This window comes from Panulirus ornatus, chromosome 69 (genome assembly GCF_036320965.1).
Source record: "Panulirus ornatus isolate Po-2019 chromosome 69, ASM3632096v1, whole genome shotgun sequence".
In the NCBI taxonomy this organism is placed as follows: domain Eukaryota; kingdom Metazoa; phylum Arthropoda; class Malacostraca; order Decapoda; family Palinuridae; genus Panulirus; species Panulirus ornatus.
The window spans coordinates 15,162,097-15,182,789 of NC_092292.1; the positions used below are offsets into that span (position 1 = coordinate 15,162,097).

At 37.0% G+C, this 20,693-nt stretch overlaps 2 protein-coding genes across 13 annotated transcripts in view; one reads left to right on the forward strand and one right to left on the reverse strand.

Annotated features, from left to right (window-relative positions):
• LOC139747619 (neuroplastin-like) overlaps positions 1-2,699 on the reverse strand; it is a 32,568-nt gene extending 29,869 nt beyond the window's left edge. For 5 of the 9 annotated variants that reach the window (XM_071660098.1, XM_071660099.1, XM_071660096.1 and 2 more), the window contains exon 1: positions 2,544-2,699. In XM_071660098.1, coding sequence (XP_071516199.1) covers positions 2,544-2,619 — 76 coding nt within the window. In that variant the 5' untranslated portion in view covers positions 2,620-2,699. The remainder of the gene's footprint in view (positions 1-2,543) is intronic. The other 4 variants (XM_071660102.1, XM_071660100.1, XM_071660101.1 and 1 more) reach the window with 2 other exon arrangements.
• Positions 1-20,693, forward strand: part of LOC139747542 (methionine synthase-like) — an 85,771-nt gene that overhangs the window by 39,561 nt on the left and 25,517 nt on the right. For 2 of the 4 annotated variants that reach the window (XM_071659946.1, XM_071659947.1), the window contains exons 1-8: positions 10,497-10,705; positions 12,353-12,552; positions 14,541-14,638; positions 14,910-15,064; positions 15,693-15,859; positions 16,399-16,493; positions 18,402-18,632; positions 19,899-20,026. In XM_071659946.1, the coding sequence (XP_071516047.1) occupies positions 10,576-10,705; positions 12,353-12,552; positions 14,541-14,638; positions 14,910-15,064; positions 15,693-15,859; positions 16,399-16,493; positions 18,402-18,632; positions 19,899-20,026 (1,204 nt within the window). In that variant the 5' untranslated portion in view covers positions 10,497-10,575. Of the gene's footprint in view, positions 1-8,094; positions 8,245-10,496; positions 10,706-12,352; positions 12,553-14,540; positions 14,639-14,909; positions 15,065-15,692; positions 15,860-16,398; positions 16,494-18,401; positions 18,633-19,898; positions 20,027-20,693 lie in introns of those variants that run through there. The other 2 variants (XM_071659948.1, XM_071659949.1) reach the window with 2 other exon arrangements.

Here is a 20,693-nt window from a genome sequence, read left to right on the forward strand (position 1 = left end):
TAAAAAGGAAAAAACACCACACAAAATTCTAATCCAAAGTACTACATCAATGATGAGAGGTTGGTTTAGCTGTTTTCATATATTGGGGCTCTAATTTCAACTAGTAATGATGCCACAGTATCCATTCCAAATTTTTTTCTTTATAAGTTTACAAATTATTTCCAGATTATTGCAAACATCTGTCTGTAATTCTTTACCAGTCCTAATTCTTTTGAAATTCCTATTTCATGCCTACATTTCCCATTAAGATTCTCATCAATACTAATTCATCTACAGTACAGCTATAAGTTTTTTTCCCATCTTTTGATGTATATGAATTTTCCCTTTCTCAGTGAATTACTCTTTCCTTAATCAAAGTGGTTTCTGCACGACTCTTTCCCTACTCTTCTTAGGTATGTTCTTTTTTTCTACAACATGCATAAGTATTGTATGTGCATTACCATACTCCACCTATAAAGGGTTATACTGCATGTCAAAGGCCACCTTTGGCAAGGCTGTATTACAGGAGGAGGAGGAGGAGGAGGGGGGGGGTTACGGTTTCATCAAAGAACATTTCACTCATGAGGAAAGAACCAACATAATTAAAAAGAAATTACATATGCTTCAATAGTAGCAACATATCTGTTACAGTAACTGACCATTGACCACATGGAAAGTCAACATCACTAATTATTTGGTTGTTCTGCTTTAAACTTAGGAAGAATATAAACACATCATGATTTACATTATATTTCATCAAATGATATGATGTGATTATAGTGATTGTGTATTTATTTATCATTTATCTATTTAAATTTATACGTGATTGCTGTATTCCACATCAGTGAGGTAGTGCGAGAAAACTGACGAATAACAGCTCATCCACTCATAACCATATCAACATATACACATATACATACATATGTATATGCATACAGACATATACATATATACACATGTATGTATTCATACTTGCTTCCCTTCATCCATTCCTGTCGCTATTTACCTATTTGTAACACATGGGGAGGGATTTTACATTCATGGAGTCCCATCTGTTGAACATTTTCCACCACCATACAAACTTTTGATTTATATATTCTGTCTCCATTAACCATGTCTTCATTCAATTTATTCCATTCATCCACAACTCTTACACTAAAGATGTACTCCTTCCTTTTCTATAAAAAGTTTTATTCATACTAACCTCACTTTCCATAATATAGCACTGTCTTTTTATTTAATATCAATCAGTAAATCATTAAGTTCTGTAACTGTTACTGAATTCTCTAAATCATTGGTTCCCAACCTATGAGACCCAATAGTGTATATTGTGGGGGACATTAAGAAGCTTCCGTGAAACAAACATAATTGAAATGCTAAAAATATTCTAAAATCAAAGTGTAAATATACTGAAATGTCATGAAGAACCATTAATAATCATGGTCATTCATACATTATTATACATTAAACCTATGACAACACCCATGGCCCACCAGTTGGGAACCACTAAACCTGTGACAACTCCCATGGCCCACCAGTTGGGAGCCACTAAACCTGTAACAACTCCTATACTCCATGAGCTGGGATCCACTAAACCTGTGACAACTCCCATGGTCCACTAGCTGGGAACCACTAAACCTGTAACAACTCATGGCCTACCAGTTGGGAGCCACTAAACCTGTAACAACTCCTATACCCCATGAGCTGGGAACCACTAAACCTGTGACAACTCCCATGGTCCACTAGCTGGGAACCACTAAACCTGTGACAACTCCCATGGCCCACCAGTTGGGAGCCACTAAACCTGTAACAACTCCTATACCCCATGAGCTGGGAACCACTAAACCTGTGACAACTCCTATGGCCCATCAGCTGGGAACCACTAAATCTGGGGAAACTCCCATAGCCAACTAGTTGGGAACCACTAAAGCTGTGACAACTATGGCCCACTAATTGGGAACCACTGCTCTACTCGGTTAACAAGCAGTTTAGAAAAAAAAAATTAAGAAAAGCTACTTGCAAAACAGTATTTATACATTACTACAAATGATCCCATTCATACTCCCCTGGTCATAATGTATTCTCCACAATAAATCCTTTATTTCCATAAGTCTGTGAGATATATATTTAATATACACCTCAAAACTCCTTTCTGATTAAAGGGTATGACATTATACCACACTTTTACCTACGCTCTAAACAATCAAGTGTACGATTGGCATAAGAAGTTTACTTAAATACAATATAAACGTGTCTGGCATTTAAATGAACTCGTAAAAAAATAAACTTATTGCATTTAAAACCGAGCTGACCATCAGACATCTAGGTCAACTGGAGTTGTCTCGCATTGTATCCACAAGTTACCAATAGAATATTGGAATCTGCATTTCAGTAACTACAAACTTATTAATAAGCGTAGCTAAGAGAGACCCATGACTTCCCCGGTATATCAAATGTAGCAAGATATTGATTCTTGCTCCCTCCTCCTAACATTCTATGGCCAAATTACATCACACTTCAGGCTCTACCGGTGAACTCAGAGCAGTGGAGAATAAGTCACTTACCAAGACATATCCCTAGAAGACCTAGGAATATTAAAGTACCGGTGCTTTTCATTTTGGCCTCAGTAGTACAGCACATACAAAAATGACACACTCGTCCCTCTAGAAGCGAGACTCCCACTCCTCCAAAGATGGCTGTCGTGTGCCTTAAAGGGAGAAGTGCCAAATTTATGATATATATCAAATTGTTAATAGTTCACTTCGAAAGAAAATATTACATCTACCATCACTAATGTGTAATATGTGTGCGTTATACTCATAAGCTTGATACAAATGTGGGGATTGTAATCATTTTTTCCTAAAAGTTGTACATCTGGCACACTTGCATTACGTCACAGGACAAACGCCTGCGGAGTAAGGGGTATTTTCAATTACGGGGGAATTATGACTCATTTGGACAATATTAACTAATATATAACACTTTTTCTAAAGATCCAAGAACCCGACCCTTATTCTTCTCACAGGCTCCGTATGCCTATCTACTTCATGAAAATAGGGGAGAAAACTAATTTCGCTCTCAGGCAAGCCTATTCCAAAGGATATGTCAGGTTTTAGTAAGTCATGCACATGTAACCTCCTGCAACTTGTTAGGCATGTAACATCTGTCCTTGACGCGCCTTGTTTTCCATTAACAAGACACTATTAACCCCTTACATGGGCGGAACCCCCTTCCCAGTAACAGGGAAAATGCTTCTCTTGTTCTCATCCCAAAATAGTCTCTTCTCCATACATACCGCACCATCTGTCAGTCTCTTTATACCTGCGTTTGTATTATGCTCCCACCTCCAGTATTCTGTTGTAGTCTTTTCCATTGTTGTTAGTGGCTTGGCTACTAATAAAAGTGACTTATTCCATTGCTGCATAATTCTGCAGCAACAAGGAGACCAATGGTGTCCGGCTTTCTTGACATTGGCGGAAACGAGGCTTTTAATACAGCCCAGCCTGATATTATCCTGGCTGAGCTTGTAAAACCCTGAATAAAAGTAAAACATCTGTTGTGGGTAAGTTTCAACAGTACAGAAGAGAAAGTTTGCTGTAGAGGACACAACGGAATGGCGAAGGGAATTGTTTTCAACACTACTCAGTCTAATACACTAATACCCACCTTTGTTATTCTACCATGAAATCATTTTGACCTCCTTAGCTGTTTTGTAAACCAGACTCAAAGGTGAATAGTTATAGGCGCAGACGAAGAGGAATGAACAACACAGCTTCGCTATTCGAATGGCGAACGCTCAGAAAGGGACACAAGTCAGCAGGGTTGACATATTATATCCTTAATTAGTCTAAGTGATGCGTCAGGATCTACAACTGCACATGTTTCCTTTTTCCCCAATAAAGACATAAATTCTGTACGTCTTCTGATATGACCTTGACCATGGTCGAGTCGAGATTTCTACTCGGGGGAACGAAACTTGCATTTGATAACTACACATGTACTCTTAGTCCGTTAAAAAAAGTGCTAATTCAATCTGTATTTATTAGCCTAAATGGATGCAAAAGATTACCTCCGCTCTTATTGTGTAGAGCTTAAACGAATGTAGATGAATATGAGGGAAGTTCTATACATACAGGACATGGATATGACCGTAGAATAAGCAGTGTACGAGGTTAGTCCTATATAGGAGCTGAGGATTCCTTGTGTTGTGTATACAAAGTTACTTGTTGGGTCAGTAACAATACAGATATACGAATCTAGTTACAAGGCCCAAGAATATATATATATATATATATATATATATATATATATATATATATATATATATATATATATATATATATATATATATAGTATGACGATCACACAAGTCCAAGATACGAATATATGTACCAATTTAACCCACCATCCCCACCACAGTCACAACCTAGTGGATTCTTCCATAAAAAGATCGTAATCTGTAATTACAGTAGCTCACACCATCAGACGTCAGTCGCAAAATTACATAACGTGATTCTCTCACTATCCTCCATAGATCTACAGAATTAGCGGCATCAGATTATGCTGGTATCATGTAAACCTTTGGTGTGGGTATCAGCGCTTAATGATAACTGGAGCACTGGAATGACATGCTAAGCAGGGTTAAAATCCCCCTAAGAATTCATTTAATTTAGAGCAGAATGGTTCATCACAAACAAAGGCATGGGTTAGGCATAGACACAGCAGATTATTTTTTACAACAAATTAGATTAGTCAAGCCATAAGTTCCCCTTGTCAGTGAACGCTACTCAAAACTCATGAAATCACAAGCGCAGTAACTGTGATGGCAAAATCCATGACGGGTGACACGCTAAAGGAAAGCTACCGGCATCTGATTAGACGTGTATCCACTATCTGGCAACTCGATAATGTCCTCAACGTAAGCAGTTAGTTAGATTTAAAGTAAAAACTACGGATTTCGTATTACCTCAGCCTTTTCGAGGGTCTTGAGACTAAATACTCATAAACGTTGAACCTTTTCTATGGAAGAATCAAATGAATTATGTTCAAAGTGGATGAGTTACCCACATATGCCTGGCTATTGTCTAGGGAAATTGAAATGCTCCTGATAGTCGTGAGATTCATAAAAAAAAAAAAAGGAGAAAATGAATTCATGAACAGATGCGAGTTCTTTGTTTCAGGTCTAGTCAGGAGTGAAAAGAGGGTCACTGGCCCGCGTTACGTCAGGGGGCTTGGATTTTTTTTTTATTTCCAAGAATTAATGGGCAAAAAACCGTACGTTACATATGGTCTCATTAACCAGTATCACACTGAAAGTGCACTTGGAAGCTGTTTACATGATCATTTTAATTATCAGCATCATTCTATTCCAAAATTGAGTTACTGTTGAAGATAATAGATTGTCTTGCGCCAGAGTTCTCGCAAACAAATCACTGATAAATACGTGCAGTTTGGCAGTATGATTCTCCATTATGTTTTCTTTCCTGTACCTTGATGTTTAATTTGTATATAGTTGCACAATTCGTCCAGATATATCGAAATACCTACCCATAGAACTACTCAGGACCACTAGGGTCATTTAAATTTCACTCGAGATTGTTGACATAGGATTCCCTCACTGCAAGCCTACCCCAAGCTCTCCCCACACATAGTATTAGGTTAAATCAAAGTTATCTCTTGCTGAATATACTTCAAATAAATAGATTTCTAATAGATTCAAAATTTACGTCGTTTTATAAGTTGTATGATTTGTAAGTGCGTACTTGTGCCGCGTAACTTATTGCAGTATAGGAAATACATTATTATCTTTAATCACTCGTATATTCCCTACAGTATAATCTCCCAGTTCCATAAAGCGTGCATAAGCCTTTGAGATTTTTTTTTCATACCGGAAATCATTTCGTTATTGAAAATAATATATTTGACCAACCGATTTTCAGGGCTTGATCATGTGCTGAGCATTTTCCCGTTCCCCTGAAGCTATATATGGAAGAGATGAGAAGGTAACAGAAAACCACTGGTAACTTCATATAACGTCTGTCGTTAGCGTATAACGCGATCTTCCATCTAAATTTACGACAATCCCTTGTTGCTGCTCCGCCTTGACTTCATGAACCTAGATGGCGTGAATGACACGCAGATCTCCTAGTCTCTTTTTGCCGGGAGAACGACTTCAACCCCGGCAGAAATGGCCTTAAGGCAGCAGTAGTTCTCCTCTGTGACCTTAAAAGTCATGTACTGATGTTATTCAGCTACTGTGATCTTGGCCACGCCTCATTCCTCCTGAACCATCTACAATACATCTAAGAGACTTTGGCAGCACAGCCACGGAATATCCCCAGGGCACAACCACGGAATATCTCCAGGGCACAACCACGGAATATCCCCACCCTCCTGCAAGACAGCCTCGGGACCTAGGAACACATCCTCCCTCCTAGAGGCACAGGCAAAGATCTTTTTCTTCCCTTCAGCAAAGTCACGAAATCTCGGGATCGCATCTTTTCTCCTGCAGCTCTAGGACCTTGAGAGCTCTTTCCTGCTGCAGCATAACCACAGGACTCATGCTTCACCTCTTTTCCTGTTCTCTATAGACATTAGCTGCTCGCCCATGAGCTGCATTTCACTGAACACAGTACCGTTGTTTTGTTAGCCGTCTTTCTGTAACCTACTTTCAGCAATCACATTCCAAAAGATAGAGACAAACCACTGATTGCAAAAGCGATTCGGTCTAGGAGCGTATTTTACCCCCTCCTTAAAAAAGAAATAATCTTACAAGAATAATGTGATGTCAGAACAGAAAAGGGTGCTGAACATCAGTTAACATCTACCCCAAGAGAAATGAAGTCATCGTAAAAATACAACTTCTTTCGTATAAGTATAAAAGTAATGGTTAGATTAGCCATACACATTTTACATAAAAATTAAACTTTATCATATTACGTAAACTCGTTGAGTCAGTATCAGCCCTTAGGAATCTATCTAGTGTAAATATGTCGTAATCAGCTGCTTATCCTCAAAGAAGGTTTAGAAAAACAGCTTTCAACAGACAGGGTCGCTTTTCCTCTGCGGCTAATACTTCTATATACTTATTCTATTGGAAGTGCTTTCTTAAAACAGCGTACCATTTTTCTTATTTGTAAATAGTTCATGAATATGTTCAGCTGTTGTGGCTAAAAAGTATGGAGAGCAAGATGCTGGAGATATTGTGGATACGAATCTTGCTATCATTATGTAATTCATGCTATACTTCTCGGCCTCTGATTACTGATAGTTTATCTGAGAACTGTAATGCAGTGCATAATATGGCTGTCTTAAACAATGTGACCTTTACAATTATTTGGTTTATCAAAGAGCTAGTATGTCGTAGACTTATTCTCCTGTCGCTTATAGAAAAATTGCCTTCAATGAATTAGAAGCTTGATCGTATATGTGGGACGTACAAAACTACAAACGTGTAATGAGCCTGTCAACCTTATGGAAAATGCATGTAGATAAGAGTAGAGAGACAATAAGGTCATGCCACAGGTGACGGTGACATTTGGCAGAAGTAAGCAATAAGGTGACCGCATCCTCAACCTAGTTAATCAATTGATCGTATTTTTCGAGTTATGCCTGATATCTATATAGACGTAGTACTTGGTCGACATGCAACCAGCTGAAGTTAATTTATGATATCGTTGTGGATTTGTAATACAGCCCAAGATAGGTAGTGCACTTCATATTGAATACCTGACGCAGTTTTTTTTTTATATATCAACTTGTTTTTTGTGTTGTTTCTACAAGTCCATATCAGTAGGCTTTCTAATTGGGTTAGCAATGAACCTTGAAATTTATTTGTGATGCGAAGGCACCGATTAACTTTCGAATATGAATTGTGTCCCTGGCACCGCAGGGTTTGTTTGGGGTGCTGAGGATCACGTGCCAGAATTTGCCAATTACGTTTTCGTCGAACAATCTATTATGATTACACAGTGACCATATGCAAGATAGAGGTATTACCTATAATAGATATCATTCGCATGTACTCCAAGATGTTTCTTTGTCTGGATAAGTGATATTACGTATATTTTGTGGAAATTGATAGTGACATCTTAAGCCTAAGCCAGGGAAAGAAATCGGACGTATCTTATGGAAGATATATATACTCCGAGTTCTCGGTGATAAGGCCTTATTGGTCCGTGGAAAGACGTGGTTCATTTGAATGTGAAGTGAGGTGGCATTCCTTTTTGAAAATGTCGTTGTGTAAACGTCCTGCGGTAATGTCAGGTAAGCAACAATTTATTAGATTTTTTTTCTATGCTATGCTTTTTTTTTTTTGAAGGGTGTCCAAACTACGCACTTCTCAGGTATAGCTATAAAAAAGATAACACTGTCAAGCTCATTCTGAATATATAGATAGAGGTGCCTGCTCGAGGTTACACACTGCTCGTGAAAACTCATGTTTGACGTTGCGGTATCATTCTATTTTTCTCTCAGTGGAAGTAGGGCAGCCTTTTCATTGATATGTAAATAGTTCAGCAGATATAGGTAATGTATCAGTTAAGCCCCATTTGAAAACTAGCTTTGGGAAAATGTTTACTTGGTTTAGCTGCTTTGCATACTTCGTTGTTATTGCAAGAAGTGCCAGCAGATCATAATTAGGTGCATATTATTGAATATAGAATGTGACAGTAGTATGTCTGGGAGAATTTAGGGTTGAATGAAGTAAAATTAGGTAATGCCATAGTATAAAATCAACGAAATCCATGAAAACCTCCCTAACAATCAAGATTTATCTGAATTTTGAATAATCTAGTTGTTGACTTGTACCAGTTACTCTTGAAAATACACCATTAACATTTCACTGAATGAAAAGAAAACAAACATGGCACAGTCCTGTCCTAGCAGCTAATGTTTACAGTGTTGCTCTTTTTTTGACATTTGGTGTATGTTTTTAGTTCCTGTTGGAATTCTACTGGTATGTTGTATATTTCAGCGTAATTAACCCCTCATTTTTCATGATTAACATACCTGTTATCACATATCCTTCACAGAGATATGTATATTATGCTCCAAATTATACTCTATAGGTATATCTGTGATCACACTGAACTATATCCAATACATAAAACATAAGTGACCGTTTTCCAAAGCTGTATTTGTTGCAGAGTTAAAATTATAGATTGCCAGTACAATCTTGCTGAAGAGCACTCACAAAAGGAGTCGTCATCATCTTGCAATTGACTTAAAGCTGGAGGAGCCCTGTAAATGAGTTTCTGGGGTTTTTGAAATGTAAAAGAATATATCAGTATATATATATATATATATATATATATATATATATATATATATATATATATATATATATATATGAGAACCCCTTAGAAAAGGATTTTTGGGAGGGCAGTTAACACTTTAGTAGTGTGGGAACATTTTCTTTATTTAGTCACACTTCATATAAGTTATGGATACATATGAATAAGTTTTGAGCACTTAAACACATAATCCACACCATGTCATAGGGAATTACATGCAGGAAAAAGGACTAGGTATGTTTTGAATGCTCAGGTTTTGTCAGAACAATTTCTTGAATCACTGATATATGTTGTCTTTAATATAACGTAATAAGACTTCAAACTCCAGTTCCTGCTTGCTGCTTTGTTAGCCTAGTATTGCATGATCATATTAGTCTCATAAAAAATGAGATTTATTCATATTATGTAGAAATTATTTTATGATTATACAAATCAAATGTTGATTTATTTGGGATATTTACACATATCTATCAGTAAGCCTTATAAGCTTGTTTCCTTAAAACTAGGTGGCATGATTTGCACGTGGCTCAGACGCTTGCATGGCAAGCTCAAGTCCTGCTCATTCGTATCTCAGATGGTGCAGCCACAGCTCCCCCAGCTACAAATGGGAACCTGTTTCATGTGACAGAAGAATGAAGGGAGGTTGGACGTAATGACAACCACATGTCTTCCTTGTGTACCATCAGCAATGGAACTGGTGTCCTTTAATCAATCTAACTGTAGACAAGAAAAATCTCATAAATGTGTTCATATGAAAAACATCAAAATGAAAGCAGCTATGAGTAAGCAGTTCATGCTGTTTAAATGATATAAACTCTTACAGTTATTGCTATTTGTGTGATGCAACTATAGTTCTTGCTATTTTTTATGCTGTAAAATCATGGAAAGCTCCTTAGTTGTTTATGAGATTAAGAAAACCTTGCAAGTTACTTTTGTAGATACCAGAGTTTGCAATAATGCTTGGTGGGTCATTGTTAAACTCTTGTATATCCAGCTTACCCCATTGCCTAAAGGACCTTTTGAATTCATACTGGATGGCGTGTTCCTCTTCACTCACTTCAGAAACGTGCTTGTTGGTAAACATCCAGGGAAAATTAACCAATGACATCAGTACCACCATTTTAATTCATAATAGTGTGAGATTACTCTTGATATGACACAAAAGAAGACATACTCAGAGTGCATGGTAGTAACCCAAAGTAGTCATCATATGGTTGGATCTCAGATGGTGCAGCCACAGCTCCCCCAGCTACAAATGGGAACCTGTTTCATGTGACAGAAGAATGAAGGGAGGTTGGACGTAATGACAACCACATGTCTTCCTTGTGTACCATCAGCAATGGAACTGGTGTCCTTTAATCAATCTAACTGTAGACAAGAAAAATCTCATAAATGTGTTCATATGAAAAACATCAAAATGAAAGCAGCTATGAGTAAGCAGTTCATGCTGTTTAAATGATATAAACTCTTACAGTTATTGCTATTTGTGTGATGCAACTATAGTTCTTGCTATTTTTTATGCTGTAAAATCATGGAAAGCTCCTTAGTTGTTTATGAGATTAAGAAAACCTTGCAAGTTACTTTTGTAGATACCAGAGTTTGCAATAATGCTTGGTGGGTCATTGTTAAACTCTTGTATATCCAGCTTACCCCATTGCCTAAAGGACCTTTTGAATTCATACTGGATGGCGTGTTCCTCTTCACTCACTTCAGAAACGTGCTTGTTGGTAAACATCCAGGGAAAATTAACCAATGACATCAGTACCACCATTTTAATTCATAATAGTGTGAGATTACTCTTGATATGACACAAAAGAAGACATACTCAGAGTGCATGGTAGTAACCCAAAGTAGTCATCATATGGTTGGATGAGAGTTGTATACATGACTTAATAGTTTAGGTGCACCCAAGCAAATTTGATCATTTCAAATGAAATGGTGAGGTAGTCATGTTAACATTAAGCCAGAATCACAGAAGAGGCTGAATTGGCAAGAAATGTTCAATAATTACACACATTTCTTTGCTTCATTGGACTTACTACTAGTAAACCTTATGCTTTTCTTAATCACATAAAGGATAGTAATGGTAATGAAATGGGGTCCAAAAGTAAATCTTCCCATATGAAAACCTTCTCCTTGTATTTCACTTTCTTGGTGTTAATGTGTATTTCTCCTGATTGTTCCTTAATGATAAGATTACTTATGTTGCCATCATAAATATGGTGGTACAAAAATGAATAATCTACACCAATGATTATTTGAGTACTATACATTGGAAAAATAATAGAATGGAGATGAGTATAATGTGTTATATAAGCCTTTTTCTGTGGCTGGGTCCAGTACACTTTGTAATTTTTTTCTGTTCACTGCTACTGAGGTGTATATGTTAAAAGATTAAATCATCTGCCTTTGCCATGAGGCAAAATATACTGCCATTAGTACTAGTATATGTGGAGGTATCAGGAATGCCTGTAAGAGATCAGCATCCTCACATTATGTAACTGTTTATGGAGATGCAATACTGTTAAAACTTAATAGATATTAGTGATGAAAACTCAGTCTTAATAGTTGTGTGTGACAAAAACACAACCAGAAATACCACAGATCTACACATACTTTTGAATATACTCTCGGAGCACCCTATATACTTGGCATTGGAGCAGCATAAGTTGAAGGGGGTGTAACAGATGTACTCGATATTTCACCAGGATGAGTTATATTTAGAAAATTTTGTTGTAGTTAATTGTAATAACAAGTTTATGGAGATTTTTTTCCAGTAATTGAGAACATCCCAGACAGTGCACAGTGGGTGCAGTGTAAGGTCTAGTGTTTTAGTGGAAGGGTTAAAAACCTGTTTCTGATTTAATTTACTTAAAACATATCATTGTTTTAATGAAGAAGATTGCATAAATTCTCAGATACTGATGAATTACATTTTGTTGTACAACATTTAACTTAGTTGTACAGCTGTGTTAAAAATAATGGATAGCATATAATTTAACACTTTAGATGATAGAATTTCTTCTTTTCTAGAATTTTTTTTCATTTTGACACCTGACTGATCATGTGGCTGTCCACAGCTCGGGCAGAGGAGATTCATCAGGCCCTGCAAGAGCGCATCCTGGTGATCGATGGGGCAATGGGAACTATGATCCAGCGGCACAGGTTGTCAGAGGAGGATTATCGAGGGGAAGAGTTTAAAGACCATGAAAGTAACCTTAAAGGGAACAATGACATACTCTCTCTTACCAAGCCGCAAATTATTCTTGGCATACACAAAGTAAGTTTAAGATACTCCTTTGGGCTTATGCAGATTTTATACGATATAGAATTAATGAAAAATTCACAGAATGTAATTTTAGCCCTGTTTATTTACTGAGCCTTTTGAATGTTCATTATTATTATTATTATTATTATTATCATTATTATTATCATTATTATTATTATTATTATTATTATTATTCTTTCGTCTGTTTCCTTGCACTACCTCGCTAACGCGTGAGACAGCGACCAAGCAAAATGAATAAATAAATATATTATCATTTGTATTATTATTATTATACTTAATCACTGTTTCCCTTGTCATTGTGGTAGCACCAAGAAACGGATGAAGAATAGCCCATCCACTCATATACACACATATATGTATACGTGAATACCCATTATTTTTTTTTATTATTGTACATTGACGCTGTCTCCCGCGTTAGTGAGGTAGTGCAAGGAAACTGGTGAAAGAATGGCCCAACCCACCCATATACACATGTATATGCATAAACACCCACACATGCACATATACATACCTATACATTTCAGTGTATACATACATATACATACACAGACATGTACATATTCATGCATGCTGCCTTCATCCATTCCCACCGCCACCCTGCCACACATGAAATGACACCCCCTCCCCCTGCATGCGTGCGCGGTAATGCTAGGAAAAGACAACAAAGGCCACATTCATTCACACTCAGTCTCTAGCTGTCATGTGTAATGCACCGGAACCACAGCTCCCTTTCCACATCCAGGCCCCACAAAACTTTCCATGGTTTACTTGTACATGCACATATACATATCATCATGTACATAATATACCTACACATACACAACATAAACATATGTACACATGTACATATTTGTACTTGCTTGAATGTTCATAGCCAAGCTTATGTACCAAGAATAACGAATTTAATCTGTAAATATTTTTGAATGAGTCTGTGTGAGTGGACTTAATGAGGCATGAATAGGTATGAATATTGTACTTAAGATCTCAAGTTGTTTAAGTAGCAAGCATAAGTGATATGCAGTAGGATAAATGCCCTGTACATTCAGAATAGAGTGGATCAGATGTATTTCATCTAAAACATATACTAAAGAACACCATACACAGCAAAATAGCATTAACAGTCTGAGAAGTGTATGCAAATATTTCTTCTTTTGGCTTTCCACTACTATGTAAAATTTTGTGCATCATGCATATATGACTTATCATGTTATTATATATTTAGGGATGATAGCACACAGTATGTAGGATTCTGAGGCTGATAAGGATGATAGTACATGGAATGTAGGATGTCAGAGGCTGATAATTTGCTCAGATAACAATGGTATTGTCACTGTGTCTAAGGACATGTGGGTCTAAGAACATGTAGGATCTGTTTTCTTCTTGCCTGCTGACATTACTTTTATTGAATGGCGCTAAAATCAGTGGTGCTGAGAATTCAATCTGTATTCATTGAAGTAAAGTACCAGTTTGTTTTCTCTGGTATTGCATTGCATGGGCATCTGTTTTTTATCACTTTTGTATGCCACACAGTGTACCATACTTACCCACCACACTTAAACACTTGCAACACCCCAAACCTCCAGACTGCATTAACAGCACCACACTTAAAATGCCACCACACTGGGCAATAGAAGTATATGAAAGAAGATTTAGGCAGGAGCATTAGGTAGTAACATAAAGTAGAACTACTTCTAGATAGAAGTAGTTGTTAGGAATGTTAGGTTGGAGCCTCTGCAAACACTGCAGTAGACTTGCCATCTGCCAGTGGCCTGTTAAGGATAAGGCACTAAAGCCTAAGAACCGGCGCTGGAGTTCCTCAGTTATGGAGACTCTGTTGCTGTGTCCACCCCTTTGAGGGAGGGCCATTTGGAACTAGTGTCTGAGATATAGATAGATAGATAGAAGTGCCATACTCTGATATGATTGTACAAGTAGGAACAGTTACCCATTGTGAAATTGTAAGATTCTTATGATTTCAGGCATACTTGGAAGCTGGTGCAGATATAGTGGAGACTAATACTTTCAGTGGAACATGGGTGGCCCAGAGTGACTACCAGCTAGAGTATATATGCTACCGGTATGTCTCCAAATGCACCTTGCATCCATTTCATGTTTTAAGATTTTTTTTTGTTTTCTTTGTGTTATTTGTATTACATTAGAAGAAATTGTATTAAAGTATTTTAGGATCTGTAAGAATGTTTGATATGGATGAAGTGCAATACAGTATTTCAGAATTTATTATAAGCAGTAATATTTTTACCTCACTGTATGAAATTGTTACATAAGTTCCTTCAAATACATTTAGACTCCTTGCCTATTAATTGCATGTTTGTGTTCCAATTATTCAGGCTTAACCTTGAATCTGCCCGCATTGCCAGACGGGCTGCTGATGAAGTTACAGCAACCTCAGGAAAGCAACGGTATGTTGCTGGTGCCATGGGTCCAACCAACCGAACGCTTTCTATATCACCTTCAGTTGAGCGACCTGATTACAGGAATATCAGTGGGTATTCTTTTACAGATTTTATGGTATATCAGACGAAAAAGCAAGAGGAATAGAATTTTCTGAACCATATGTGTGTGTCTAAATAGATTAGATATGTTAAGAATGAATTCAGAGCATGACAGTTGGTGGGGCATAAAAGAGGAAGATCACAATTGAAAGGGTTGTGCTTGAGAAAGAGAGATAGTTTGTGGATGAATGGTATGAGTTGAGAGCTGCATGATGTGGAAGAATGGTCACAGATGAGATAGTAAAATGAAGGCTCAGTTTGGATTACTCAATGTAACAATAAGTGGAATATGGGCTTTGCATGAGTGGTCATAAAGAGGTGTGTTGTCAGAATATAAGCTGTAGATGAATGACCAGAGAAAGTGTTTATCCAGTTGAAGTCGTTGCACAAATGGGCAGAAACGTTGTTATTAAGATGTAGACTGTATGTGAATTATTTAGGATATGGCTGTGTAGAATATATTATTTCGTTTTAGGGTTTTGCATGATCTAAGAAATATCTGATGTTAAATTTTAATTATTTGTAACGTATTTTGATGTTCCTGTTAAATATTATAAAGGCCAGTGGAATAGATTAGATGAAAACATTCTTCGTTGTGATGTTATGGTTTCATTTCAGCATTTGACCAGCTGGTTGAAGCATACAGTGAACAAGCAAAGGGACTCCTAGATGGAGGTGTTGACATATTGCTGGTGGAAACCATCTTTGATACAGCTAATGCAAAAGCAGCACTCTTTGCTATCCAGACATTATTTGAAACAGAATATGAACCAGTACCTGTATTTGTAAGTTCTGTAGACTGTGACTTTCTGAACAGTATACTTTAGGAACCCATCCATATGTTTTGATTTATATTTGAAATGCTATTTTATTATACAGGTAGAATATCCCAAATCTGTTATGCTTTTGACCTGAGCTATGCTGGATTTCAGAAATCTCCACTAACTAGATCTTTCAACTCGTGTACTAATTCTTACGCCAGTGATATGCAGTAAAGCCAGTCACATACTGCACACATGTTGCATATGAAAACCCTAAGAGGGGTAAACTGTTATCATACAGCCATACACCAAACCTGTTTGAAAACCAGAAAAAGCCAAGATGCAAGGAATATTTCCAAACCATTGGAGTATTCACCAGAATAGCTGGTTCCTTGAATATTCCAGTTTTTGAGTTGCCAAATATGGGACCCTCTACCTGTGTTATTAGTGTAAAGGCATATCTGAGTTTATTATTTTTCATCCTTTTGCATTTTTATTATGTAAAGGCATTTCTTTTAGGCTCTGTCAGAGGTTTTGTTAATATTTTCCTTGTCAATTTACAGGTATCTGGAACCATTGTAGATAAATCAGGGCGTACGCTATCAGGGCAGACAGGAGAAGCATTTGTTATCAGTGTATCTCATGCACAACCTATGTGGTATGTATTTTGCATATACCTGTTAACAGATCAGCCTTTATATATGTATCTTACATGCTTGTTCTTGCCTGTTTGCTGTATCTTATCATAGCGAGGTAGCACCAGGAACAGATGACTAAGGCCTCTGGGAAAAATGCTCTGCTACCTTCTTCTTTCTCCCTTATCCTCAGGGATACTATTTTATATCCAGTCTTTATCTGTCATAGATAATGCACCAAAACCAGAGTCTGTCATCCAGAGTCAAACCTCATCACTTTGTTTGCACTGATTCAGTATATCAGCCCAATATACTGCATTTCTCCAGTTCTTTCTGTCTGATGCATGCCTTTCACTCTAATGGATGTCAAGGCCTAGATACCCCTAAGCCTCCTTTACAGCATCTTTCTATCTCCTTAGTCTTCCCATCCCACTTGTTTCCTTTTTTTTTCTCTCTCTCTGTTCACTTATCTTTGCATATTCTTAAACCATTTGTGCTCACCCCGAGCAGCCATTTCAGTCAGATTATGATCACTGCCACAGATCTCTCATACAATTTCCATATTATGTTTTATTTTTTCGTTCATTTATGTAGAGGCTCAGTATTCAGACAGTTTTATTGATTCTTAGTCTCCACTTTATTGGACTTTGCTATTTAATCATAAGTGTCTCCACTTCCTCTTTGGCACAGAAAATGTTTTAAATGCGAGAGACATAGTACTTGGATAAGTTTGATCATGGGTATGTCCTCTTACAATCTTAGCTACTCCTCTTATAACAGTGTTACTGATGTTGTCTGTGATATATCTGATAGCCAGCCAAAGTCTCCTCTTAGGGTATGTTGTGGTGCCACTTGTTGAAGTTTAGTATAGGGTAATTGTGAACTTGGTGGTTTAATTATGGTTAGAGAGTGTCAGTCAGATTGGCTTTTGTATTGAAATTTTTGGCATTTAGTTGTTGGGAAGGGGTCATCCTCTTTTTGTACAATGCATTGTGTATGTTACTGTAACATTGCCATCAGAGTGGTGTAATAGCTGAAGTAAAGAAATAGGATAATTCATTTTACACATCAGATTCATTTAACAGTTTGTTAGCAGCTGAAGATATAAGCAGATTTTACTATATATATATGGAAGATACTGAAAGGTCCTTTTTGTATCTAATGGTTACTCCTTACTGGAATGGTCTATATAGCAGTGTAGAAAGTGATCCAAGTGGAGAATGGAAATAATGAAAGAAGTATGAGTATCTGAATTTGGGACTATTATCTGTGTACCAGCAGAAGACTTGAATACCATGTCATTATACATGCCATATGTCAGCCAAAGCATGTCTGATTTGATTATCAAGGCCATAGAGTTGCTGCAGACACAAGCAGCCTTATCAGTCAAGGGTCAGAAGAGACAGGTGAAGTACATTCTTGTTTATGGGTATAAAAAAAAAGTCGTAAAACTCAAGAAACCAACATTCTTTCACATGCTGATAACTTCCAGTTCCTTTGAATATTCTTAACTCGACACTTCTTCTTTCATCATGAGCCAAATTCTCTTTTGCCACCTTATCATTGTAAGTTACATCAGATAACCATGATAACATTATGCAACTCTGTCATGCTCTAACTTTCACCTTTACACAGCCTTTCACTTCACATGTGCTTGTAATGTCTGTAATCTCTTCACTACTTCATGTGCCTCTCCTTCCCCAAATTTATTTCTTTTAATATTTAAAAATGCCTTTGTCAAAACTGACATAAACCTGTTATAGGTTAGCATTTTTTCTGTATTTGCAAAATTAGCTAAGTAGTTAATGGAATTTACTTTTTATTCTTCAACTGGTCATGATTTATATTGAAAGTATAAGATAGCTGAATATACATATTAAGAAACAAATGTATGCAACTTTCATGTATTTGCAATCTATTCTTTCATTCAGCATTGGTTTGAACTGTGCCCTTGGAGCTGTAGAGATGCGAGCCTTTATAGAGAACATCGGGCAGAATACTAAATCTTTTGTTATTTGCTACCCTAATGCGGGTCTTCCAAACACTTTTGGAGATTATGATGAGACCCCAGAGACAACAGCCAGCCACATGAGAGAGTTTGCAAGAGATGGACTTGTTAATGTTGTGGGGGGTTGCTGTGGAACTACACCAGAGCACATCAGGTAATTTTTCTGTACTTTAGAGTGAACCAAGTGAATATGACCATGATTTGCAATAACCCCATAGAATAGGAAATCAGACTTCGTTATAGTGATCAACTGTTCCCCGTTGACTGGCCTATAAGTTACTGAATAAAAACTTGGTAGATGTATGCAGTGTGTTTGGAGGAAGCACTGAAACCAAGCATTGATTTTGATGAACACCACATGCTAGCTTTATCTCATGGCAAAATCTCATTTTGGGTACTCTCTCTTTCTGTTCTTTATGGATTTTTACATTTCATTGGGTTATCCTCCTATCACTATCATTTAAAAACATCTTTGTTGAATAAGAGCTTATATGCAATGGCCATTCAGGGTCAGTAGGTGTTATGATATGTGGAAGTGATGTGGGAATGAGCAAGGATACCACAACGTATGGATCTTTCATTGGCTCCTAAATTTTTTCGAGAACTGTTGAGACATTCCAGCCTAGTTGAAATAACTTATACTTAGGAATTGAGTGTCTGCCTAAACAGAGAAAAAGGTTTCTAGATCAGAGCTAAACTTTTCCTGGATAGTGCATTTTGTTTCAAAAGTCTGTCCTGTTTACGTCTCTACTACCAGCAAAGATTTCACCATTAGTGGAATGATTTATCATTGTAAGTGATTAATGTGTGCAATAGGAAATGTATGCCCAGCCTCCCACTTGCATGGAAATAAGTGAATGATTTCAGAAATTCAAACTTTAATTGTCAGTACCAGGCTGTAAGTTTGCTGATGAGTATTTGCAGTTGAGTTTTCTCAGTTGGTTCAGATTGTGTGCAAGCTAATGGAGGGCATGCCAGGTAGTCAGGCTGGGCTGCCTTTCAATTGTCATACAGTTTTTGTTAAGTGAATGGTAAATTACTGCATTTAGCATATTTGTATTGTGTAGGACTCCTAAAATTTTGCATCATGAGACCTAAACACCCTGTTGGTACCCTTGCTAAGGAAATGCCTGACAGGAAGAAGAGTTTTCATACAGGAAGAAAGGTTACAATAATTGTAGAGATGAGAAAGGGGACCATTGATGTATTAAAGTAGTAATACACTGAGGATGGTGTTATTATGAAGGAATGCATATATTTGTGCAAGAACAGACATACATGAAGAAGATTCTACTCTAGCTATTGCTGGACAGTGAGAGATAATATATGTCATATAGATAGCTAAAACTGTCAAGCCAGTTAAATGTTTTAGATATAAATTGTACATGAAGTCCTTGACTGATTTCATTCTACTTTACAGAGCTATTGCTGATGCTGTTGCAGATATTAAGCCTCGAAGACCTCCAGCTGTCTTGCATGAAGGTGCACAACTTCTCTGTGGCCTAGAACCTATGAGAATCACACGTCAGACCAATTTTGTCAATATTGGTAAGTTATGCATCACAAGAGACTAAAAGTATTAAAGTAGTATCCTTTGTTCTTTCATGTATAGATCAGTAATAACAATTGTAACAATAATGTTTGTACAAATTGACCCATGCATTGTTAGATATAGTGCCATTACCAGAATACATCTAGGTATGAAGGACTTGCTCAGTAGATATCATCATCCATAAGTTCATAAATGTCTTGTTTTCTCATTAATCTTAAGACAGTAAGGATACTTTGGACTTTTGTGCTTTTATGTGTAATTACATGTAGGATTTTAATAGGAATCACGACTTTTTTTACTTCATGAGCGAGCATAGCAAACTTGAGAAATATGAAGACCTTACCTGACCTTTGAAGGGGAGCCACACACTGGCTGGAGAGAATGGAACAGGCAACACTAAGGGCAACGGAGGGAAAGAAGAGAACAAGAAAATGGACTTTCACTTGTATCAGTCAATTGAGATTTATTGCAGTACCACTCCTACTAGATTTACAAAGGGAAACAAACTAAGATGTATAGCAACTGACCTTGATGATTAACATATTTGCTTGAAAATCCAGCTGTATTCTGTTGATTGTACGACAGTTTGGTAATGCCTACCTATTTCTAGTTCATTACCAGGTAAAAGAGAAATGTAAAGGTAGCATCTTGAGGTTTGAAGTG